The 23,672-nt window shown below is 44.3% G+C and overlaps 1 protein-coding gene across 1 annotated transcript; it reads right to left on the bottom strand.

The window, feature by feature from the left end:
- Window positions 1–1,554: 1,554 nt before the first annotated feature.
- SNCG (synuclein gamma) lies at window positions 1,555–17,702 on the bottom strand. Its single transcript, XM_030951252.1, has 5 exons — window positions 17,371–17,702; window positions 12,384–12,425; window positions 11,382–11,509; window positions 3,026–3,094; window positions 1,555–1,932 (listed from the first exon to the last, which is right to left on the bottom strand). Exons 1-5 carry the CDS (start codon window positions 17,489–17,491, stop codon window positions 1,903–1,905), a joined length of 390 nt encoding a protein of 129 aa, XP_030807112.1. The 5' UTR covers window positions 17,492–17,702; the 3' UTR covers window positions 1,555–1,902.
- Between the last annotated feature and the right edge of the window lie 5,970 nt (window positions 17,703–23,672).

Below are 23,672 nucleotides of genomic sequence, written 5' to 3'. Positions count from 1 at the left end.
TTTTGGTGCCCAAACGTTGGCCAGTAGTCAAGCAGTGTCTTCAGTCCCACAGTTCCATATACAGGTGTGTAAATACTGGTAAAACACTTTCCCCTGCACAGGGAAGGAAACACAGAGAGCTGCATGCTGCTCTCCCAAGCAGCCATGTAGCTCAGTGTGGCAGAGATGTGGCACAGGATTCTTAGCTCAGTAATTACCATTCTCTTCTGGTTTAAGCCCTTGGAACCAGGGGCAAAGCCTGCTTGAGAGACGGGCATTTGGGGAGCAGCTTACTGCTCCTTTGAGTTACAGCCTGCTCCTGCCTCCCACGCATGCCCTACATAGTGAAGGCATTCACCTCTGAATTTTTGCAAAACACTTTTTTTGAAACACTTTTGTTTGTATCCCCATAAAGCAAAGCTTTTGAGCAAAAGGTTTCTCTGTCTCTCTCTAGCAAGCACTGAGAATAGACTCCAGCCTCCTGCTGCTGGGTATGAGTAACTCTTTATGTCTTCTTACCTTGGCCTCAATTTTAATGACAGTTTAATTGGCAGATAGTTGCAGGACAGCAAAAAAGAGTATGCACATATCAGATATATCTTCTTTTGAGGGTCCTTGTTACCTCTGCTAGGGCTCTTTTGTTCCCTTTCTGTGTTGAGATCAAAGACCCACTGGGATGGAAATCCTGTGGTCTCTGCAAGGCAATGCTTTACACTGTTATGCCTGAGAGAGGCTGTCAGCACACTTGCTAGATGCTTCCATGCCACAGCAAGTCTCTTCTGTAACACCTTCCATAGTCACCATCAGTTAGCAGCTTAAAGAAGATTACTGGTCTGATTTTGAAGCAGTTTAAATCTCAGCAGTTTGCCCTGGCTTCTCCTGGATTCGTGGGTGCTCTTCCTGCAGGTAAATAAAAGAACCCATTTTTATATCCATACCTACTGATGTGCTTTAACTTTAGCCCATTATTCAGAGCCACATTTTCCTGCTCTCTCCCCTGGTGAATGTGGAGGGTCTCTGCTGCCCTCGCTCAGCAGCTGATCTGCGTGACCAAGCGCTGTAACCAACACCAGCTCCATGTTCGTGCTGCACCAGGAGATTCTCCTTTGGCACCTGCCCTCACATTCACACATTTCACAGCAACCCTGCCTGACCCTGCCAGCAGCAGTGCAGTTCTGACCAGGTCAGCTGGTGCCCATCACATTTCTTTAATTACCTTCTGGCAGCTTGTTACATCCAGGACAGCTTTCTGGTGCAAACAGAGTAACTGAGCTCAACATCACTTTCACATTCCTTTAAAAAGCCTCCTTTCATCCAATATCACCCCCACAGTCTCTCTTAAACATGGCAAGTATTTAAAAAGTGAAATATTTGTATTTCAGCCCTGACAGAAAGCCAGTCTACCTACAGTACTGTTTCCAGAAATACAATTTTTCATTATTCTTCATCTCTTACAACATGATTTAAGGCCCTTACAGTTTTGAGTATTCTAATACTGCACTTTTACAGGAAGAATGCATCAGTCTGGAAGGATCCACATCTAAAATGCGCAAACAAAACCAACGAGACAAAAACTTGTTCAAACACTTTTTATTAGTTAAAAAAAAATTCCACAATGCCTAGAGATCCCAAGTGCCAGTGCATATGGATGCAAGACACAGATTTGTGAGTCCAACCAAAATATACAAAGCAACTGGGAGGCCAGGAGGGAGGTTGGGAAAGACACACAGCCCAGTACACACCTGCACGTTACTTACAATTGAGGAGTCTGGCTTACATATATTGTATGACTGGTTTATGAGGCAAGTGCAAGACTACAGAGCTGAATACAGTTAGTCTATGGACAGTGGGATTTTCCTGTTGTGGTATCAGCTAATACTTCCATGTATGCTCTTGGAATGGCCTCTTTTGAGCAAGAATTCCCTAACTTGATGCATCACCTCCAATTTCACCCTGTGAGAGAAGACAAGTAAGAAAACAGGTAAATATTTGGAAAACATAAATAAATTTAGGAGAAAAATCAATGCTGACAGTCACCATACAAAACCCCACAAACAGCTAAAAACAATGAGGACCATAGGTGATGCAGAAAATAAATAAATTATCCATTCCTTCTGGAAACCAGACACACTCCTGGTGTATCTCAGATCTCTGGGGAAAACAAGGATGTGAATTCAAGTCAAGTTAATGTGGGGCCAGGCTCCACTGGCAGGAGTGTCCTGCTTTGTGCTCCTGGGTCTGCTGCTGCCTGACCCAGCCTGACATCAGCACTGCTGCAGCCATGCAGCCATTGGGATTGTGGGGCCCATTTCTGGGACTGGCAGTGGTGGGTGATGGCTGGAGGAAGGTGGGAGATGCAAGATGAGACTTTTGGGAGCTCTGGGGACCACAAAAACAGCCTGAGCTTCAGAAAGGCTGAAAACTGTGAGGTTTGGGTGCATGCAGTACTTGTGGAAGGGACAGACAAAGGCCTTAACACTGAAATGGTAAAGGAAATACCACATGAGAAGCATTTGCCCCTGTTGTCCATGTTGGACAAAAAGTCATCCTTGTTCAAGAGCTGAAATTGGCCCAGAGACAAATTTTTGACCCAGGGCTTCAAAAGAACATTGCAGGTAGAACAGTTAAAAAATTAAATGAACTAATTTAAATACAGAAAATTCTATAGAAAAACCTAACTTGTTATCTAAATCTCTTCTAAAACATGGCTGCAAATAGGAAAAAGCTATTCCATGTGATGACAGAACCATAGGACAGCATTAACTTTAATATGTGCATTTACACCCCAAAATCAATGCAAATCAGGCAGCAGTTTGCAATCTGTCCCTCTGTCACTCATGAAAAATTCCCAAGATAAGGAAGTGGTGAAAATGAGAACAGATGAGCTCAGGTTTTTGTCGCACAACTCAGCAAAGTGGGAACAGTGATGGGCTCCTTGCATGGCAGTTCTAGAACCCCAAGTGGCACAGGGCATATTGTGCCAGGGGGAAGCCAGTAGCCCAGACAGAGGCAGGGTGTGGGGCAGTGGGGATGTGGCAGCACTCACCTCTCCTGCAGGGGCCCCCTCTCCCTCCAGCCTGGGCTGCTCGGGCGGCTGCGGCGCTGCCAGGTCCTCCTGCCAAGTCACAAGCAACATGTTTGTCCTTGCTGCCACATGCAGAGTCATCACCCTCATCTTAGACAGGCTAAGTGACATGGGGGTGAGCATTACACACAGAGGCAAAATAGCAGCTTGAATAGATGGCAGATACTGCTTGAAATCCATTTTTGTTTGCAGCTGGTTTGAGCAGATATCTATGAAAAAGCCAACTCAATTTCTTACAGCCTGGTTTAGGGTCTTTTTCATACAGAAAATCAGCTCTTTTTCTGTCATTGAGACCAGAATTTTGACTCCATCAGTGTGAAAAATTTTGGGAGGAACAAATAAATTTATGTATAGCAAGGCTATACCCAGCCTTTCCCCACATTATCTTACCCTAAGCACTCATTGCATAGACTAAAATGAATCGAAGATATAGCAGTACTGTGGTGCTGTTAATGTCATGCTTCAGAAAAAATGTCCTTATCAAAGGATAAGCCTTTCTTTTTGTTTGAGTCCAAGCATTTACTTAAGTATTTTGGGCTCTTCTAGCTACTTGCCTACATCTCTCAGCTACCTTCCTTTCACAGAAGAAAAGGTTGCATTACCAGGTAATTATGTTAAACACATTTTGGCCACATGGGAAGAGAAGACAAAATCCTGACCAAAATACTGGATGTGCACAGGGGATGGACAGAAAGCAGAAATGCACCTGGGTGGAATCAGTCAGTGAAAGTAAGGGGAAGCAGAAATAGTTCACCAGAGAACTCAACTAAAATTACAAAGCTGCTCTGTTCCCTTCGAGCACACATTCCCAGCAGCTCCCCTGAATGACTCTCTTCCCACATGAAGTCAGGGCCACCAGAGAGGGAACCAGAGACACATATATTACGGAAAGGAAAAGTCAATTTTGCATGGAAGGCAAAGTTATGAATTTCAGTATTTTGGAAACACAAGACCACCACTTTGCTTGGTGCTGCTGCTGGTACAATGCAAATCAATGTCCCTGCCAAACCTACTGTAACCAAAACTATATGCTCCATGTGTTTAGGGTACTCTCTTTTTCTTTTTCTCACATGTCCTTACTTTCCTGTCCAGTCACAACTGTTCTCATCAATAGGATACATCCCTGCCATGCCTGCTGCTTTTTGGACTGAATTTGGGAAAAAAAGGTGATGTGAAGTAAAAAGGAAAAATAAATGGAGTTACGTAGATACAAGGTAGAGCCCATGAAAATTTAATCTGAAAATTGACCTTCAGATCCATATGTGGCAGCAAGAGGAGCCAGGAGGTAGAAGCATTGCAACCTGCTTGTCCTACCTATGGGCTTCCTGTTCTCCATCCAGCTACTGTAAGATCAATCCACTGGAGACAGAAAATAGCCAAAGTATGAGCTGCAGCCCTGTACTGATGTCTGTCACTGCTGCAGGCATTTCTTCATCTCCCTGCTGAGATCAGAGCTGATCAGTCTGTTTATGGAGAGCAACATGTGCTGCTGGTGTCCCTGGATGAGAAGCACAGTGTGACCATCTTCTCCTAAGGAACCTGCTCTTAACTTGCATTGCATTGTTGGCTGAAATTATTCTTGCTGGTACCAGCCTGAGCTGTGTTAAGCAAGCCCAGGTAACCAAAGGACATCAAACTGCACACCATGGAAGCCAGTTTGTCCTGCAGGGAGACCTGCAGTTCTTTAGGAGAGGCCACTGCTCCGATGGAGCCACTTGGTCAGAGTGTTTCTGAGATGAGTCAGCTCTCCTGCTGCCAGCAAACAGCTCACTACTCTGAATTTATGGACGCTCATCCAGCCTCAGGATCCAGCCTGCAGATTTAAAGCACTTTACATTTGCATTTGCGTTATACTTTGCATATCTACACCTTTAAACTCAACAGTGCACATTAGGCCAAAGCAGGTAAATAGCCTGAAATTGTATTTTGAAGATTCATGAACAGATTTTTGACTATTAGGTGGGAAGGAAAGAAACTTCCAATGGAAGCCACTGACAATAGCTGCAACAGCAGGTATTTCATAGAGTTTTGCAGGTGGAGTTACCAGCTGCTGTGTGAAGGTCAATCAAAGGCAGCTGCCTAAAGTGCTGAGCTGCATTGGGAAAACTGGGGAACAGCTCACAGGAGCACAAGGACCAGTGCAGTGTCCTCCATCTTTCCACAGGGTATGACCACCTATTGTTCCTGTGGGAGTCCTGGGAGAGGGACACCTTTCTCAGGACCACCCTCAGGACACTGTATCCAAGAGCAAGGGGTGGGCTAGAGAATCCTTGTTCAGCTATTGTGCTGCTTCTTAGAGCCCTCAGATCCTGCTCTCTGCCAAGACTGCTCCAGAAGACTAAAAATCAACCACCTATTTTTAGAAAGGGAAGCAACTGAGTTTCTGGAGGGTGTTTCTAAGCTGTGTTGGAGGAGCCAGCACAATAGCAGGATGAAGAGGTGTCAGGCTGTGTTAGGGATGGCGCTTCACAGCATTTTTCTCACGCGCTTCCACCCTGCCCGGAATAGGGAGCAGGAGGTGAGGAAGGGCTGCATTCTTCAGCTGGGTGTTACCTGGCTGGGGATTTCAGGCACTGCTCAGGAAGACAATATCCAGAGCAGGACCATGTGGGGTAGGGGTCTCCACTTTGGACAAAGAGACAGAAATTCCTGGGCACCAGCTCCAGCTATAACACTGACTCACAGAACAATGCTGGGCAAGAAAGAAGGGGTGAAAATCCAACTTCCTTGAGGGACAGAAAGAGTTTTGTCATTTCTGTCAGTGCTCATCTCCTCATTAAAAGGAGTAACATTTTCTAAGCTAAAGGCATGTTGAAACCACGAAATAATTAGTAATGCTCCACCTGCTCTTAAAGGAAGAGCCAAATATTTCCTCTCAGAAATTACATACTTTCTTAGAAAAAAATATTTTAAATGGAAATAAAATTAAATATTTAGTTTGCTATGGGTTATTTTCTTCTGGTTTTGGGTTGGCACTTGAATCTTTTTTTGCTACTGAAGAAAGAAAAGTGAAATACTTGAATATCATAGTTAAGTGAAACACAAGACCTCAGAATTCCTTCCAAGAATAGTATACAAGTTTTTAAATATTTTGTGAGTTTAAAAATATATTTTATGTAGAATATATACACCACAGGAGATCTCTATATATAAAATGCAATATTTCACTAAGGTTATGAAACTGAGGTACATGTTCATCTATCACTAATTAAAAACTCAACAAATTAAGACCTGCCATTTATAAAAATATTCCTGTGTAATGGTAAGGGATCTTAAATAGACTGTACTATAGGCTTCTGGGTTCATATATTTTAATAAGTTGTTTTAAAAACTGATTTTGAAAGCCCAGAAATACTGGAAGAAATTAGTTACAATTTAATTCCTCAGATTTCTCATTTTCACACGTTCTATGAAATTCCCTTTTTCAGCTCTTCAGCAATTGACTTATCCACTGTCTGAGTTCATACATGAAGTAGAACTTCTATATTTTTGTCTATATTATCTTGTAGGCCAGTGGGAGTTGTGTTGCTGTCCCCAAATATTCGGACATAAACAATCTTACTAAGATTATTGTCCTTCTATAACAGAGAAGCAGTCCAGATATTGGATGCTGGAATATACTCATCAAATCTCAACAAATTCAGTGGCAAACAAGATGATGATGATGATGATGATGATGATGATGATGATGATGATGATTATGATGATTATTATTATTATTATTATTATTTTAAGGCTGACAAGCCAGAGAGGTTCACTGGCAGCCTAATGTGTTACAAATTGAAGGGCCCTCAAAGGGACATCAATTGCATAAGGTGGAGAGGCTCAGCCTCCTGTAGTGCTCCTGACCTTGGGTGCTGGAGCAAACACGATGCTGCCTGGCAGCATCCCCAAACCACTCCCTAGGAAAGCCCCGGGCAGCCTGGCAGGTCCTGTGGACGAGCTGTCCTGGACAGGTTTCAGGCTCAGTGCTCAGAGTGATGCCAACAGCTCTGACTAAGGGGTCAACCCTTGATTAAAGTGAGTGGACCCACCAACAGGACAGACAGAAGGGCATGCAGGATTCCTGCCTTACCCTAAAAATCCAGGTAGTCTTTTGTGGTGGCTTTGTTTTTATCCAGCTCACAGCTAGACTCTCTGAGAGTCTCCTGGGATTGCTTATACAAATGATACATATTTTAAGTGTATCCTATGGGATTGCAGGGGTACAGCCTTGAGCCATGGAGCGCATCCATGGTCTTGTAGGTTTTAAGGCTTCACCAGTGCCACTAACTCAGCTATTTTGCATGGGAAAATGTCTGCCTGAACGCACTAATGAGACTGAGAGGGGAGCACAGAAAAAGTGCCTGTAGGCAGAGTGCCCCACTCCACGCCGCTTGTGCAGTCTCCGTGCGCCATGACATGTGGAAGGATACCACTGGGATGCATCACTGCATCAACTAACTACAGGGAAGCTTGAATACAAAGGAGAACAAGTTTCGACTATTTATTCTACCTAATTGTTGGGTGGTTTGGCTGTTGATTTCCCTGCTCCTCCTGCTTAGCAGCTCTGCCCTTGGTGGCTTCTCAGATGCCCTCGGTTGCTCTCTCCTCGTGGCACTTGCCCAGCCCAATGTAACTTGGACAGGAAGGTCACTCAGTTTCTGCTTCTAATTCCTTCTGTGCACCAGACTGTCTCTGCATCAGAGGCGTTGCAGGGTGTAAGTGAAGGGACTTAAGGCCATGAAGAGCAGCCTTTCCCACTCAGGATGTGCAGTTGTTATGAAAGAGATGAGCCATGGCGTGGGTGCGGCCACGTGCGCCAGGTCAGGTGCACAGAAACGCTGAGATCCAGAGAACGCGCCCAGCGGTTGCACATAACTGACAAATGCTCATTTAATTAATGGGCTGAAGTAAAAACCAGATCAGATCCAATTCAAAGTGACAGAGTCATGAACTGACAACTAAATCATAAAAACTGACAGGACAAATAGATCTAAAGGGAAGATTTATGTGGAAGGTGTAGGGAAGCACCAGTTACTGGGGAAATTGTTCCAAGCCCTGGGGGACATTTTGGGAGCGTGTGTATGTACATGGGCTTGTTCCCAGCCACGTGGTGTCTGCATTGCAGCAAGCTCTGTGCTGTGTCATACAGACGAAGCATTAATCCTCTTCTAAGACAGGGATATTTAGTGGGTGGTTATCTCACTGGAATCTCCTAATGCCCACCCCAGGGATGGGGATGGGTCCAAAGCCACAGACAGAACACACTACTGACTGGTTTCATTCCTTTTTGTATCAGAAAAATTGTGGAGGTTTTATAATCTCTTAATTTACAGATGTTTTAGAAGATACTTAAAACTCCCCCAAATGAGTCAATTCTTTTTTGTACTCAGCAGTGAGCAGGTCAGTGCCAAAGCCACGTCAGGCAGTGCCAGCACAACTCAAGGTTGTTCTCATCTGCTTGGCACCCCTCCATAGGTGTAGGCTTACTTCAGGCCCATTTCCTTCTACATGGCTCTGAGTGCTCCCCCCAAGGACAGTGAGGAACAGCAGCTTGCCAGGGTGTCCACATTTCAGTGCCTGCTGTGATGCAACAAAGGCCTGAATTCTTTCCCATGGTCAAAGTCACCATCTGATACACCTGCACCCCACGGCTATCCTGAGCAAAACTTACCCCAAAACCCTTAGAGTACCCCCCTCTTTCCTAATGTGTGCGTGCCACTGATCCCAGCTGTCAAATGCACAGACTAAATGCCAACGAGCTCTCAGTAATTGATATTAATACTGGCAATGGCCAGCTGGGGACATGCCTTCTAGGCCACTGGAGTCCCCAGCCCCGAGTCACCCCAAGACCAGTGCCATGCATTCACAGATCCCTGGCACGTTGAACAGCCCTTCTATAGCAGGGAACAACACTGGAGATAGCTGAAAACCCAAATAAGATGTTGGCAAGTGCTCTGTGCAATTAGAAGGAGGGAGGATAGCATGGAGCACGAACAAATCTCAGGACTGGATGCTCTCTAAAACTTCTGGGGCTGAAATGCTTGTGATTATTCCAGGACTGCCGTGGATATAACAGTGGATATTCACTGTTTAAACATTTAAAAGCTATACATTATCACTCTTAGTGTATCTCCAGTGGGTCTCCCTCATGCATTACAGTGCCTGGTGCTACTATTGCAGACTCTGGATGTATTTCCATTAGCAAATTGTGTAACATAGTAGGAGCAGTTCTGGAGAAAAAACAGCTGGTGCTGAGAGCCCAGCTCAACTCCTTATACTCCTTTCAGGGCCCTCCCTCTGGAGCAGCTTTGGCTCCGTGGCAATTATCCATTAGCAGTGGGGATGCACTTGATGTGCATGTGGAGCCCAATCTTCTGTGTCTAGCTGGATCTAAAAGGTGTCTAGCTACATGCTAAGGTATGGTGAGTATGAATAAAAGATTTGCACTCCTAAGCTGAACTAATCCAGCAGAACAGATGAACCCTCTTTCACAGAAACAAATGTTTTTCCTGAATTTTTTTGTCCTGTGATTTTTCTTGGTTTTCTCCTCCTGTTTTCAGTCTGCTGCCTCAGCACCTCTGCTGTTTGGCGTGACGCTGTATCCAAAGCAGTTTCCTGGCTCCATTTAGTCTGCCCTTTGGCATGTGCCACATCCTAATTTTCTATTTCTTAATCAATCTCCATTTTAAGTCTAAGCAATTGGACATCAATGGAAGACATCAGAATGACAGTTCAGATGCTCTCTGGAAAACCTGCACTGGTTGAAGCTCTGAAATTAGCTGTAAACTGTAGCTGTCAGTCTTTGAGGTGGGGTTCTCACTTACAAGGAAAGGAGAAGAGGATTGCTGCTGCTCAGTCCTTGCTGGAGGGGAGACAGCTTGCTGTCTGCAGCAAGGATTCCTACCATCAGCAAATTCCTCACTCTCCTGGGTCAATCACCCCACGGTCAGTCAAAAGGTAGGAAGGGGTATTCTGGCCCCATGGAATTGGGAATCACTGTTTGCACTCCTGCAGCCTAACTGCTGTTCCCTGTGGGAATAGAGATTAAATTTATCCCAAGAGCTTAGCAGAACTCCTGTATCTGCCCTTTTCACATGCTTTCAGGAGGACATTTTGCGTCACTTGAAGCTGCTGTTCTCTTTTGTTAGGCTATTCTCTCAGGATTTATATGCGTGTAGAAGTTTTGTTTCACATCACAATGTGTTTATGTGCAGGTCAGGAAATTAATCAGCCGACTATCTGAACAATTAAAACAATTTTGGCCAGCCTGGAGTTGCTTTGATTCTGGGTTTGGGTTTGCTGTGACTCATAAAGCTCATGTGGCCATCAACAGCACCGATCACACTCTCTGAAGAGGGGAAAGAGAAGGCTTACCAAAGAGCTGTCAAGTATTGGCCTCGTGCTGTACAAATGGGTGCTGTTTGTTACCAAAGCATCCTCTGTAATGATCAACACTGCCTTCATCTAAGGAACTGTTCTGCTCCTTCAGACTTCCTTTAATCCCCTCACTCGAAGCAGCCTCGTCCATCAAATTAGGCTGGAGGACAGAAGATGCCTTGTCTGAATCTGGCTTAATCCCTACACAATTTGGGTCACACGGCCTTTTATCAATAAGCACTTGGTTGTTGTCAAATCAGCACGAAGCAGAGCAGCAGGCTCAGGCTTTCTGCTGGAACCAGGCTGTGCCTGGCTTGCTGCTGCCCTCTTCTGCCTCCGGAGCTGCCGTGGCCAGGGCAAACCTGTGCATGCCGCCAGCACTGCACAGGGGTGAGGGCAAGTGCAGGCTCCCGTGCCTTCCCACTCTGCACGTCCCTGAGCTCTGACTCAGGCCAGATGCTCACTGCTGCCCACACACATTTCTACTCGAGTCCCTGGGAAAAATGCTTTTCTACATTCCTAAGAAAATGGAGAGCCAGACAGTTGCCAGCAGTGCCCACTGACGGGACAGGAGACAATAGGCACCGAGTGATTAATGTGTCAGTCTGAACAGAAGAAAACAATTCTCTTTTTCCTATGAGGGTGGTCAAACACTGGCACAGGTTGCCCAGGGATATTGTGGAGTCTACTTCCATGGAGATATTCAAAACCCACTGGGACAGTCCTCTCTCAGTGGCCCTAAGGGGGTTGGACTGGATGATCTCCAGGTGTCCCTTTCAAACTAAATGATTCTGCGACTACATTAGGCATTGTATGAAAATATTAAGTACTATACAAAAGCAGATATTGCTGAAAACCTTTCATGAAATAAGTAAAACCATCAACTGTAAATGTTTGCAGGTTAATCCAAAGGCTCTTCTGTCCTGCCCATCATAGAACAAACAAACACACACACCTTTTTTACAACTCCTGTAGTGGCCACGATGGTCTCTGCTCCTTCTACAGTCTTGTTTGCCACTGTGTTCACGCTGGCTACTACAGCTTCTCCCACCACGTTGGCCTGCTCTTTGGTCTTCTCAGCAACTGCAGTTCCAACAAAAGCAGAAAAGTCAGCAAACTAGACACTGCCAGAAGGCTGCCAAATTCCCTGGGATGACAAATGATTGCATTGAAGTAAAAGAAGAAATTAGCCCTGGTGCAGTCCTTGTTTGGATTTTTTAGATGAGATCATGTCTGAATTTAGATTGTGTGTGTGAGGATTTTTGTCTGGCACAAAATGCTGCTTAGAGAGCAGCACTGCAGCCTGTCAGTCTTTGTGGGCAACCAGAGAATGAAAAATTCACTGCCAGATACTAAAAGACAACAGTGTAAATAAGGTATTTTGCATTGCAGACTGTGCATGACCTCTTCCAGGTTACTTTCTGTTTGATTTAATACCCCTTGGCAGAAAACAGCAGTAGTTATGAAATTCTCCAGGCAAAGGATCCATTTATCTTCCTTCAGGACAGTCCATATGGCTACTCCTCCTTGGAGTTGGGGTTACCCTAGAAGGGACCTGTAGGTCCCTGATTCTGCAGCTGCCTGACAGGACTCTCCCAAAGACCACAGTTTTGGCCAGACAGGATCTGATGCCAGTAAATCCTCTCAGTGTGCTGGGCTGTGCACCTGACATTGTGAAATGTCTAAATAGCTGTGAATCATCCCAGTCTGCCAAGTAACCTGCATTAGATTTTTTCTGACCTACTCTACTGATTAAATATTTTCTCTGACCTGTGTCCACTGCAAATGCCAGACCCTGAACCATCGCTCCTGGCAAGCAGCCTCTACTCATCAGTGTGAAGGTCAGGCAGATCAGTGGTGTCCCACAGAGACCTCCCACTTGGCAGAGGTGACTGCCTTCCCAAGAGGTCCAACATCCACCACAGATTTCCACATCCCTATCAGGCTGTGCTCTTACCTGAGGTCACACTTTGCACTACACCCTCCTTGGTCTTGGTGCCTGTGAAAGGAAACACAATCCATCAGTGCTGCCTGGAAATTACACTCTGACTTCTGGACACAGATGGTTTCCTGCTCTCAGGAAGTGCAGTGGGGAGCCAAGGTCCTGTTGGTACCTCCTGCTGAGACACAAACCATTTGTAGAGTCAGAAAAGAGACCAGCTTCCCTCACCAGTAAAGCCAATGAATATCTTTGTGTTGAGAGTTGGAGAGCTTCAACAGCAAATTCTCTGGAGATGCCTAGACCTGAAAAATCTTGATTACAAAAAATTGTCCCTGCAATATTCCCAAAATGAGCAGTTGAGTAGTGGTAAATCACCTTTAAGCTACTTGTAAAAATGACTGTAAATAAAATCACCTGGTAACATCTCACCTACCTCACGCTTGCAAGACAAGAAATCACATCCATGACTCTCCCCTGCCTTTCAGCAGGGTACTCGGCTGCACTGGTCATTTAAAGTCTCATTCTATACCACTAATAAAGACTGGAGAAACCTGAGACTGAATTTACAGAACCACCACCTACCTCCTACATACCTAGTTACTAGATTCCCTGTTTGGTGCCTCAGCCTAGGCTGCAAGTGCCTGCTCCCAGCAATGCACAGAAAACAGATGGTTTTATCACAAATTATGAAAACACACCATATGTATGCTTACATTGTAATTTATCTCACTGTTCTCAATGCAGAAAAGCTAACAGGATGTGAAGGCATTCAGTTTGCAACACAAATAGCCCTGAGGAATAATTAATCTCTGTGATTTTCCTCCATGCTTGAAGTGACAAGCTATATATCCTTTGTACTTGATATTGCTGCAGATAAGTTAAATCATATGGCACATGGGCAGCCCCTATGGTAACTAGGTGCTTTACACATTAAAAAAATAAGGGATCAAATTTATCTCTCTTGGAAGTTAAATAAACACAAGCCAAAATATTCCACTGGCCCCACTTTACTGTATATTGCAAATCATCTGCACCTATACAGGTTCTCTTCAGGTTTCCCATACTGATACGACAAAAGGATTTCTATGGTCAACCATCAAAATGATAAAAATGGACAACAACCAGGCAGATTTTTGACTCTATGATAATGAAGCATCCACGGGTGTGGTGGGAGAAACCAGTTACAAACCACAGCTCATTCTCATTAACAGCAGGCTGAGAAGCAAAACAGGTGCAGTGCCCTGATAACAACAGCCCAGCTCAGGGCTGTTTTGCCTGATACATGTTACGTATTATTGAATGTAATTCTCAATTGTTGATTTATTTTGGTGCTTGCAATGCCTGCCTGGGGCAGAACAAAACTGTTCTACTGCAATATGCCCTCAACATTTCATTCCACCCTCCCAAACTGTCTAAAAAGTCAAGAAATTAAATCTTTGTACCTTTAACTTGTTACTGCTGTAAGCTACAGTTCCTAGTGATGCACATGACACATGTGCACTGCTGTGAACTGGATTTAATAATGGTGCCCATGATACAAAAACATGTGCAGAAACACAGCACTGAGCACAGCAGGTGCAAGTCTCAAGCCAGGAATGTGAGCCCCTGAATGGGCCAAACACACAAGGTTCAATTCAGACACCATCCTGCTTCGTTTTCCCTCCCAGTAGCATTCCAAGAAAAGACTGCCACAATATTGATTTGACATACAAGGTTGTCTCATATTAGACTCAGATCCCCAAGCCTAGCCCTTTGCAGGTTTTTGGTCAAACAGCAACTGATAGGTAAGCAAAGTACATGATTTGCTGTACCAGCCTTTCATGCCTTTGCAGTTTTGCAGTAAATACACTTAGTGAGACGAGAGCTGCAGTTTTGTATGTTTTTTGTCAGACCTTTAAGGTGACTATCTGGGCTCAATTCTTTTATGGGGAAGAGGAGTTAGCAGGTGCTATATTTGCAGGTGGAAAATAATTCCAGAAAGGAGGGATGCAGCTAGAAGGAAAACATCTGAATCCATTTCCTGACAGAAGCAATGTCATTGGGAAGAGTCACTGCTGCAGCCTGGGGAGAGCTCGCCTCATCCTCCCAGCCCAGCCACACCCGATGACTCAGGCTCCCATCCATTATGCGCCGCATGAAACCCGACCGACCTTCCGAGCACTCCTGCCAGCAGCCCGCATCTGTTGAATCAGAAAGCAATCACCTGATGCTCAATCTCATTTCACTCATCAGTCCTTGCCTGCAGCTTGTGTACCCAGAATTAAAAGTTCATGCATCTTGCCTCTTCTGAGTGCTGCGAGTCATCTGCAAGCGCTTTGGGACGGCCAGGGTGTGACCGAGGTGGTGCAGTGCTATGCCCTGGGAGAAGGTCTAGAGCAGAGAGGGATATTTTGATGTGCATTAAATCCTACAGGAATCACTCAGTTTAAACATAGCTTGGTGTGGTGGGGCCTTCTGCAACACACACAGTCGAAAATCGTTCTGGAAAACTAGAAGTGCATTCTTTGCTGAGGCTTCCTGAACTATAGCATTAAACAGTGCTAATGACTCAATACTCTGATGCATTTTTGCATTAAATTCATCAATTAACTTCAGCATCACTTACACCCATTCAAACCAAATTAAAAAAACAGAGCCCACTGAACAATCTGCTGGATCCACACTAACCATGCAGGGATCTCCTGACACCTTGGCACACTCAGAGGCTGTTAGAATTTGGAGAGCAGATGGTGATTTCACCAAGCACAGAGGTGACCCATGACACAGGATTCCTCCCTCTCCTTTCGTGCCCTCTCTTCTCTACCCCACAGGTTCAGCAGGGCTGGCAGCAGGGCAGGGGCATTGCATTGCAGGCTTAACACAGGAGGGAGACATCTCCTGCCTGGCATGGGCGGTGGGAGCTGATCTGGATGGATCAGAGGGGGGACGAGGTGTCCCAGTGATGCTGTTCACTCCAGACAGATGCCTCTGAGTGAGCATTATTTGCTTCTCCTGAGCAGCAGCGACTCACCAGACATGGTGGTTGTGCCCAGACATTTGGAATCCTCCTCAGAGAATGAGCAATGAGTTAACACAAACCTGAACAAAAGTCAGGGATCCACTTCATCCATCCTAGGCCCTGGGGATTTTGTTCTCTTTCCTGAAGTTCTCAAAAGACCCTTGAGGTTCAATACAGTATTATTCTCTCCTAGCGTCCAAAAATTCAAGTGTCATCACCTAATGCTCTAGATGAAGCTGCTGGGATAGGGCTCTGCAAGGGAAGAAGCAAGGAAGGAACAGTTCAGGTCTCTGATTTACTGTTCATGTGGCATGGAGTGACAAAAGGCAGCATGAACAACATACGAATCACTCCAGTTTTAACCAATATACCACACCTCCACCTTCTCTGGCTATTAAAACAAAACCCCCATTTTCTGAGCTAATTAGCATCTGGTCTTTATTTTTCCTGCCTGTGAAAGGCTGAATTTTCCCTAAAGGGCTGAACTTCCCAACAGGAACTGAATCAGACCAAGGCAAAGCTCTGACCGGTGCATGACAGGGCAGGAACCAGCAGTATACCAACAAACCAAACCAATAACAGGAGAAAGCACTTAATCCTCACCTTGATCCTTATTTGATCCTCATTCAGAGATTAAGGTTTCAAGGATTTTAGTTTCAGGCTCATAGAAAACTTTATTGAAAAGATTACAATCTCCTAAAGAGACCTCTTGGCTCAACAATGAAAACCAGGTCACAGTATGGAGCTGTACAACGTGACTGAAAAGAGATGTGAGAAATTATGTATAAAAACCCTGAATAACCCCAACAGAGCTCAAATCTGGAAGTAGGTGGACCAGTAATGATGCCACAATGTGACACCTACATGTGACATTTCTTAGACTGGTGTTTCACTTACTGTAGTTAGTTTAGTTGTTTACGGGAATGCTGCTTACCTTTTTTCTTGTGGGTCAGCTTCAAATTGAAATGTGAACTGTTACATCCATTCATTTCCGGCATGTCAATAATTAAACATTTAAAAATTCAAGATAAAGACATGACCAGACCTGCTACATACAAATTTTGTATTTAATTTGTAATGTACCAATATATAATTGCACCTATTGGCAATAGAGCAGTTTTAAATATAGTAGGTAAGTACAGCTGTGGATGTTGCAGTAGGATAGCAGGAAGAGCCTGCATGTAAACTTTCCTACAAAAATAAACACTCCCACATCCAGCAAAAACAAAGAGCTGTGTGAAATGCTGTAATCAGCAGTGAGATAATCAGTCTTGGGAACCTAAGACTCTTTAGTTTGTATTATATGGAATATCTGACCATCCAGCCATATAGTTGCATGTGCTAGATAAGTGGAGATAGTGGGTTTTGAGGGTGACCTTGAAAGGGGAGGTTTCAGCCCATTAACTGTGAAAGAGCTCTCTAGGCAGGACATCAGGCATGCTGTTTTCCAGATCCTATTCTTTGGGCAAAAGGAATTTGGGCGTTTCTTGTAAAGCAAGATTAATGTGTGCATGGGCAACGAAAGAGGTCGGTGAACAGGAGTAGGATTCCAGGGCAAACCCATTTGTTTGTGGGGAAACAGATGCATCCTGCAATCCCCTCATACTAAAACTGTTGGTTCTTCTCAGGGATCTCCTCAGTGAGTCCCTCCCAGTGTGGAGGTGAGGCAGAGACTGGCAGTGCTTGTTCGCCTGGAGAGTGCCTGACTCACCCTGCAAACAATCACTGAATAGTCAAACAAACCTTTCACCTGGGCACCTGCTCCTTAACATCATTCTGCCTTCCCTGGAGTCATGGTTTCTATGTCTAAGGGGAAACCGAGGCATGGGGAGGCTGTTGTACCCCAGGTTTACACAGCAACTCTGCTGAGCTCAGGATCTTATCCAGACTATCCTGCTAGTCATTCTCAAGCTTCAGCCACAATATCATTTCCCCAGACTTTCTCAGAGACAATCTATGCAGCTTTTCATGCTCAAAAGTAGATCAAAACTAGTTCTCTCTTACCTACATACATTACCCCTTCTTTGGTCTTCTCTGCAGCCTCTGTCACTCCCTGCTTGGTCTTTTCTGCAGCAGCCACCACACCTTCTTTAGCAATGGAGAAACCTTTCTTAAAGACATCCATTCTTGTTGCTTGTTAGGGTATTATCTGGGATGATCTGAATGAGGGAGCAAAAGCAGCAAAAAGCACTTCAAGGCTGGGACTGCGAGATGCAGCCTTACCCTCGGCAGATCTCAGCTTCTCTGGCAGGCTCTGCCTTTGCTCTTCCTCCTGTGCTGGATGAAGGCAGTGTGGCAGAGCTCACAGCCCTCACTGGCTCTTATTGATGAAGTGTGCTGCAGTGTAGCCAATGCCTGTGTACAGCTGATACTGAAATATTAATGATACAGATCTGCTTGGGAAGCTTTAACAAGGGAGGGGGAGAGGAGGACGATGACAGCGGTAGGTAAGGAGATGTCTGGAGAATTTCCAGACAGAGAGAGCTTTTAAAATGTGCAGCAATGCTCTCAGTGGAGGATGGTCTCAGTGAAGAGGGAGACTTTAGCAGAAGAGCTGAGTTCCTGAAAGGGCATCTCCCCGAGGCTGCAGCAGGAGCCAACACCAGGAGCTCTCCTGGACCCCAGAGGGAGGAGAGCAGGGAACGCTGACAGCATTTGTAGCGAACAAACAGGGTCAAGGTTTCTTAGTCTGGCAGTTACCAGAACCCAGCCTGCACAAAATGGTAACAAGAACATTATTTCTAGTAAATCCTGAGAAAAAGAGAACCAGCTACAGCTTGGTGCTCAGGTGAAGCAAACTTGAGGTCCCACCTGCTATGTTTTGTCAAGTGTGAAGTCATTCTGAATAAATTGTGGGGTTTGCTCAGCTGCACATCCCATTACAACAGTTCATTTCTGAAAAATCAGATGCCTGTTGGGGAAATCCTGTTTCCTCTTTGTTTCTCTGAGTTGCTGTAGACAGAGCCCTGCTCTGCTGCCGCAGAGTGAGACAACATCTCACACCAAACACCATCCCTCACGTCAGAGCTGCTGCTGCAGAGCACAGCAGGGTGAGAACAGCCCGCACAGAACTGGCTGGGGAAATCTTACAGAGGATCCATCCAGCCTCCAGGCCTGGCTAGGAAAAAATACCAAAACATGATCATTAACCACAATTGGATATTCTAATGTACTTGTAGTTAAACTCAAGTTAAAGTGTTTTCTGAAGTAGATCCTAAGTGGCCCAAATCAGCTATTGCCCCTCCAGCAAAAGTTCAGTGCTAGCTGTGAAAGCAATTGCTGGTGCAGCAAGGTGATTTTTTATTTATTTTTTTTAATAGTGCCAGATGTGAAACTATGGAAGCCACATTGCATCAGCCTTTGAGCCCAAAGCATGACCTGCTTTGGCTGTTTTTCTGCGCCAGGCAAACAGAATATGAAATTCAGAGGCTGAGCTGCATTTTGGAAAGATAGCACACCACAACGTCATGAAGTGCAGTGGTTTGCAAGCCACTGCTGCCACAAGTTACCAGCCTGGAAGTGTCAGATGGGCAATGACTACACAGAAAACAGTCTCAACAAAAAATGTACATAAATAGTTTTTACTGTGGAACTAAGAATAATTCTTCAGTTTTTGGAAGTGTTTTTCTTACCCCATACTGAAATTATTGAAAAGCTGTTGATCTGGGAAATAACATATACAGTTCTTAATCCTTTTCTCACAAATAACTCTCCTTACTTATAAATGAAGAACAAATTTCTGTCTGAACATAAAGGAGCCAAATCTTGGTCAGACTAATGAATTTATCAATTGTTAATTTTAAAAAGTGCAGGAATCAGAGGAAGGCCAGCACAGCATACCAATTATTATAGGAGCTCACATAGTTCCAGAATGCTGCAGCAAGAAGTGGAAAAGGTTTTTTCTTACCATCTGTCAAAATTCCCCCTAGGTGGTTGTTGCTATGGCTGGTGCTCCTTCCTGCTCCCAAGGTGCTCTCAGATTGAAGATATCTGCACCTTACTGTGCCATACAACAGTGGTTTAACCTCCTGGAGCCAGTCACAAAACTGCCATTGATTTCACCAGGCATGGGCAGGAGTCTTGTTTTAACTACATTTGTTTAAAAAAATGAATTTACCATCTTTTTACCAGGACCTATTTACTTTTTCATCATACTTCCAAAGACCATTAAAGCAGAGCACAGACATTCCCAGGGTTATGAGTTTTGCTGGTATTTTCAGGAGAACACCAAGGCTGATAAGGCTGAGTGGGAAGGGTATCTTGATTTTGTTCAGCTATTGTTCTGTCATTGTGATTTGTACAATTCAATTTTACGTATTTTACATTGCTATAAAAGGTAATAAATACATGAAATATCAAGCCATCCTGGGATGTGAAACATGAATCATCACCAGATTGAATTAGCCAATACTCAAGTGGGATACTCCTTTCCTGCCTTCTCCTGTCCCAATGACCTTGGAAAGGGCTCACAAGACATATTTCAATGCTGTTGGATCCCTCCCAAGCAGCAGGCAGTTTGCACAGGCATTGTTTTACCTTGAAACCTTTTTAGGAAAGCTCTGAACTCAAGACAACATCGTAGGCAATCTATACAGGGCAAGCATCCACATTGGCTCCTCAATGTTTGCCACCTCCAGGTGGCTGCAGGATCCTTCCACTCAAAGCAGAGGATTCAGTTGCAGTTTGTTGCCAATCCTACCTCAGACAAGACTAACAACAAGAGTTAACACAAGCTACCTTGGCTTTTAAGGTTTTGCTAGGGACTTAACTTTCTGTCTGGTAAGGTTTTCCCCTTTGTATCAGGTAAGATCAGCAGAGAAAGGCCTCCAGCAGGCAATTCAGAGACCCCAAGTTCCTGTCTCACCTGGCACAACCTCTTTTTCTCTGTTTTCTGCCTTGCAACACTAGGAGAAACCAGTTAAGCTACATCACTGCAAACAAATCTGTAACTCAAAAACATTTGGCTGACCTGCATAATACCAAAAGAAAGCCTTGTCTTGACTTGTGCAATGACAAACCATCCACTTGCTGTTCATTTAAAGTTTGAATTCTGGCTGCTCAGACTTGGTTATTGAGCCTCTTGCTGGATAACAGCAGAGGTTCTTCAAACTTCCCCTAAAAGGAGTAGTTCCCCACCTCTCATGTGTCTCCACCTGTCCCTGGGTGTTGGTGGCTGACACCTGGAAGGGAGCAGGTCTGTGCAACATCTGCCAGCAATTCTGGAATATAGATAAGGAATTCTAACTCAAGTCTACCTATTCCCAAAGCACTGATCCAAGGCAAAGTAAAGAATGCAAAGCAGAAATCAACATTCCCTGTCTTCTACTATCTTTTTGTTTGTGCCTGCAACAGATTAAACAGGATTTTACTTAATTTGGGTCTCTTCCTTCTTGAATTTTCCCAGTTGGAAGCTACTCCATCCACAAAGGCTTAACCTTGTCCTTTCACAATGAACTTATGCTGGAGACTAACAGCTGACAAAGTCATTTTGCTGGATGAAAGGAGTGTCATTTGGTCATATTCTATTGAAGTACTTAAATTGTATATGATATTGTTTGAAAGACAGGTAAGGAAAGGAAAGACAGACTGCTTTTGTGGCTGGTAAATATCCTTTGTTGAGGAAGTTATTTTATGGAGAATAATATTAACAGGATCCAACCTCGCTATATATAAACAGAAATCCTTCCTCTCTCTCTCCATTTATGAAAACTTCAAAATGCAGAAAGGAGAACTGCCACAGATCTGTCATTTCCATGCCTTAACGAAAACAAGCAGTTGTCTGACATCCTATGGCAAACAGTTTAGGACTTGAATCCCTGCATGTATGTTTGCATAGGTAATGAGCTAATTTCCTTAGCCAGGGAATGAATAAGCCAGGGCCAAGCCATTTTTCAGGAACACACACAGGGATGAGCCACATGCAGTGCACAGAGTGCTGCCAGTACAGCAATCTTCCGTGACTGATCTCTGCTGTCAAATACCACTGAGAGCTTTTGAGCAAACCATTAAAATGCAGGCAACAAGAATTCATCTCTCTCTGATGGACACACCAGCAAAAGGAATTGCTCTCTGGCTCTGCAGTCCCCTCCTGACACTCTTCTCCCCGCGCTCTCTTCCTCCAGAGCAGCCACACACGCATGAGCGCGCACTGACAGCGGGCAAGGGATGAGACAGCATTTTCCAGATCTAAATCCCAGTGCCCAATGAGAAGTTATCCCCTTGCTGTGCAGATATCAACAAAACTGTCTTTCCAGACATAAAATCTTTTCATTTATCCAGTCTGCTTCAGAGATTAGGAACCAGGATATAAGAATCTAAAGCAATGCCTGCTTTCCATATTTTTTGGCTTTTTAAACATTTTTTCAAGGGTGTTTCTTTAAATTTTTTTTCCTTTTAAATACACAGACTTATGATTTAAGTCTATAATTAAGAGCTTTATAGAGTAGGCAGTGAATCTGGAAAGACAGAAAAGAAACAAATTCATCAGAATCTATTAAGTGAAAACTGAATTTCTAAGGGCTGTTTCTCCAGAGACATGCTGACTGTAACAGCCAGAGTGTTTGCTTCCCAAGTACAGCCAAGCCATTTATCAGACAGGCCATTGATCAAACACATTGTTTGGCACTGTTTACTCCAAGCTTGCCCACCTCCCACCCATCTGCAGCTGCAGGGCTCTGACCCTCAACAAAAGGAAAGGGGCCAAGATGAGATTCTGTACCTTAAGCAGATTACCCAGGAGATGGTGCTGGCATCTGGTCACTTGGTTGTGGAATTGCAAACAGGACACTGAATTCTTGGGGAGGGCAATATCAGAGGGGGTTAAGAGCTGTGTTTAATGGAAGTGGTTAGAATTACCAGACAAGGCAAGAGCACTCCTGACACTTACTGGCAAGATCCCAGGGCATAAGTGATTGATCCAGTGTAACTGCAATATCAACTCTTTAAAGGCTAGCTTGAAGTCTGAAGAAGTTTGAACACTTTGAGGAAGTACTTCCTAGAAATACTTGGAGAAAAAGTATTTCCATGAATAAGAGCACAGGGGGAAAAAAAGTCACTAGTGAAAACCACCAGGTCATCTCCAAAGACCCCCACACCACTGTTAGTATAACATTACTTACTGAATGGGTTTTGAGGATATTTTTGGAGTAATACTTCACTATAACACTTCACAATATCAATTTCCAAATAATGTTCCAAACTATCTTTGAAATTGATTTCAGTCACCCATTTTTTCAGTGGTGCCCAGTGGTACCCAGCTCTGTAAGGTACACCAACACCAAACTAGGCAACTGAAGGGTGACTAAATATCTACTGATGTTAGTTGGTGCACAGATGTCTTTCTCATCTAGAAAGTACCTCCTAGAAGACACTGACCTCAGAAAGCAAGGAGCAGGTTGTTACAGCAAATATATATCTGTTTTCCCTGGTTCCATGCTGAGGCAACAGCTCACAAAAAACAAAACAAGTTGTGGTGTATCTCATTCCTGAGTAGGTACACTCCTCATACCTGATCCTCTACAGATATAAAAGAAAACTTAGAGCTCATTCTGCCAGCAAATCTGATGTTTTGAACCAACAGTATAACCTGAATGTGTTATTCAGGTACCACAAATTATAACAGCTGTTACACAAAAATCTCAACTACTGTTCAGTAAGGAAGTTCCTTTGAAAAATGAATGCCTGTCATGTGTTCATGGCAGCATCCTATGCTATGCCTACCACAAGGAAAGGGACTTCATCCCTTGCCTTGCTCCATATTTAGCATCTTTCATAACCACTACCAAAAAACCACTGTGCTAAATTATTAACCTGCAAATCTGTGCCTGCTGCACCCACAGGGCAGCACCATTACAAAGGTACAGAGAACAGGTCCTTGCACCTGGAGGGGTAGCAGATGTTCTGAGCCAGGAGGATGGCAGAGGAACACTGCCCCACCACTTGGGAGGGACCACACCCATGAAGAATGACTTCATACCTGCAGCACCAAGTCACTTCTCTGCAAGCCAGGATCTCACTGCAGGTCAGGCTATAACCCTGTTGCTTGTTTTGTCTCATGTTTGCTTCAGTTCCTTCCTGATAATGGTCTTAATATGTAAACAAATATAATGCTTAGGTCACATCCAGTTACTTGTGAGAAAAGCACATTTCTATATGAAACATGGCACATGAAATATTCACACATTGACATGTGTTACAGCAGGATGCACACAATTCGGAAATAAAAGCAGCAGGAAGGAACAGAGGGAAGTTGCTAATTTTTTTCTGTCGTCAGTCCAGACCTTGTGATTTCATCTCCCTGGAGAAGT

This window comes from Camarhynchus parvulus, chromosome 6, assembly GCF_901933205.1.
Source record: "Camarhynchus parvulus chromosome 6, STF_HiC, whole genome shotgun sequence".
Taxonomy (NCBI): domain Eukaryota; kingdom Metazoa; phylum Chordata; class Aves; order Passeriformes; family Thraupidae; genus Camarhynchus; species Camarhynchus parvulus.
Note: the sequence above shows the minus strand (reverse complement) of the source record. Positions and strands in the feature narration are given on the sequence as shown.

What these genes read in the sequence shown, in the direction of transcription:
- SNCG (XM_030951252.1), bottom strand. Translation starts at nt 17,491, where the DNA reads ATGGATGTCTTTAAGAAAGGTTTCTCCATTGCTAAAGAAGGTGTGGTG. An exon ending in AGAAGGGGTAATGTATGTAG is followed by an intron (nt 12,426 to 17,370) that starts GTAAGAGAGAAC and finishes TTCCTTTCACAG; the next exon opens with GCACCAAGACCAAGGAGGGT. An exon ending in AGGGGGCCCCTGCAGGAGAG is followed by an intron (nt 1,933 to 3,025) that starts GTGAGTGCTGCC and finishes CTTCTCTCACAG; the next exon opens with GGTGAAATTGGAGGTGATGC.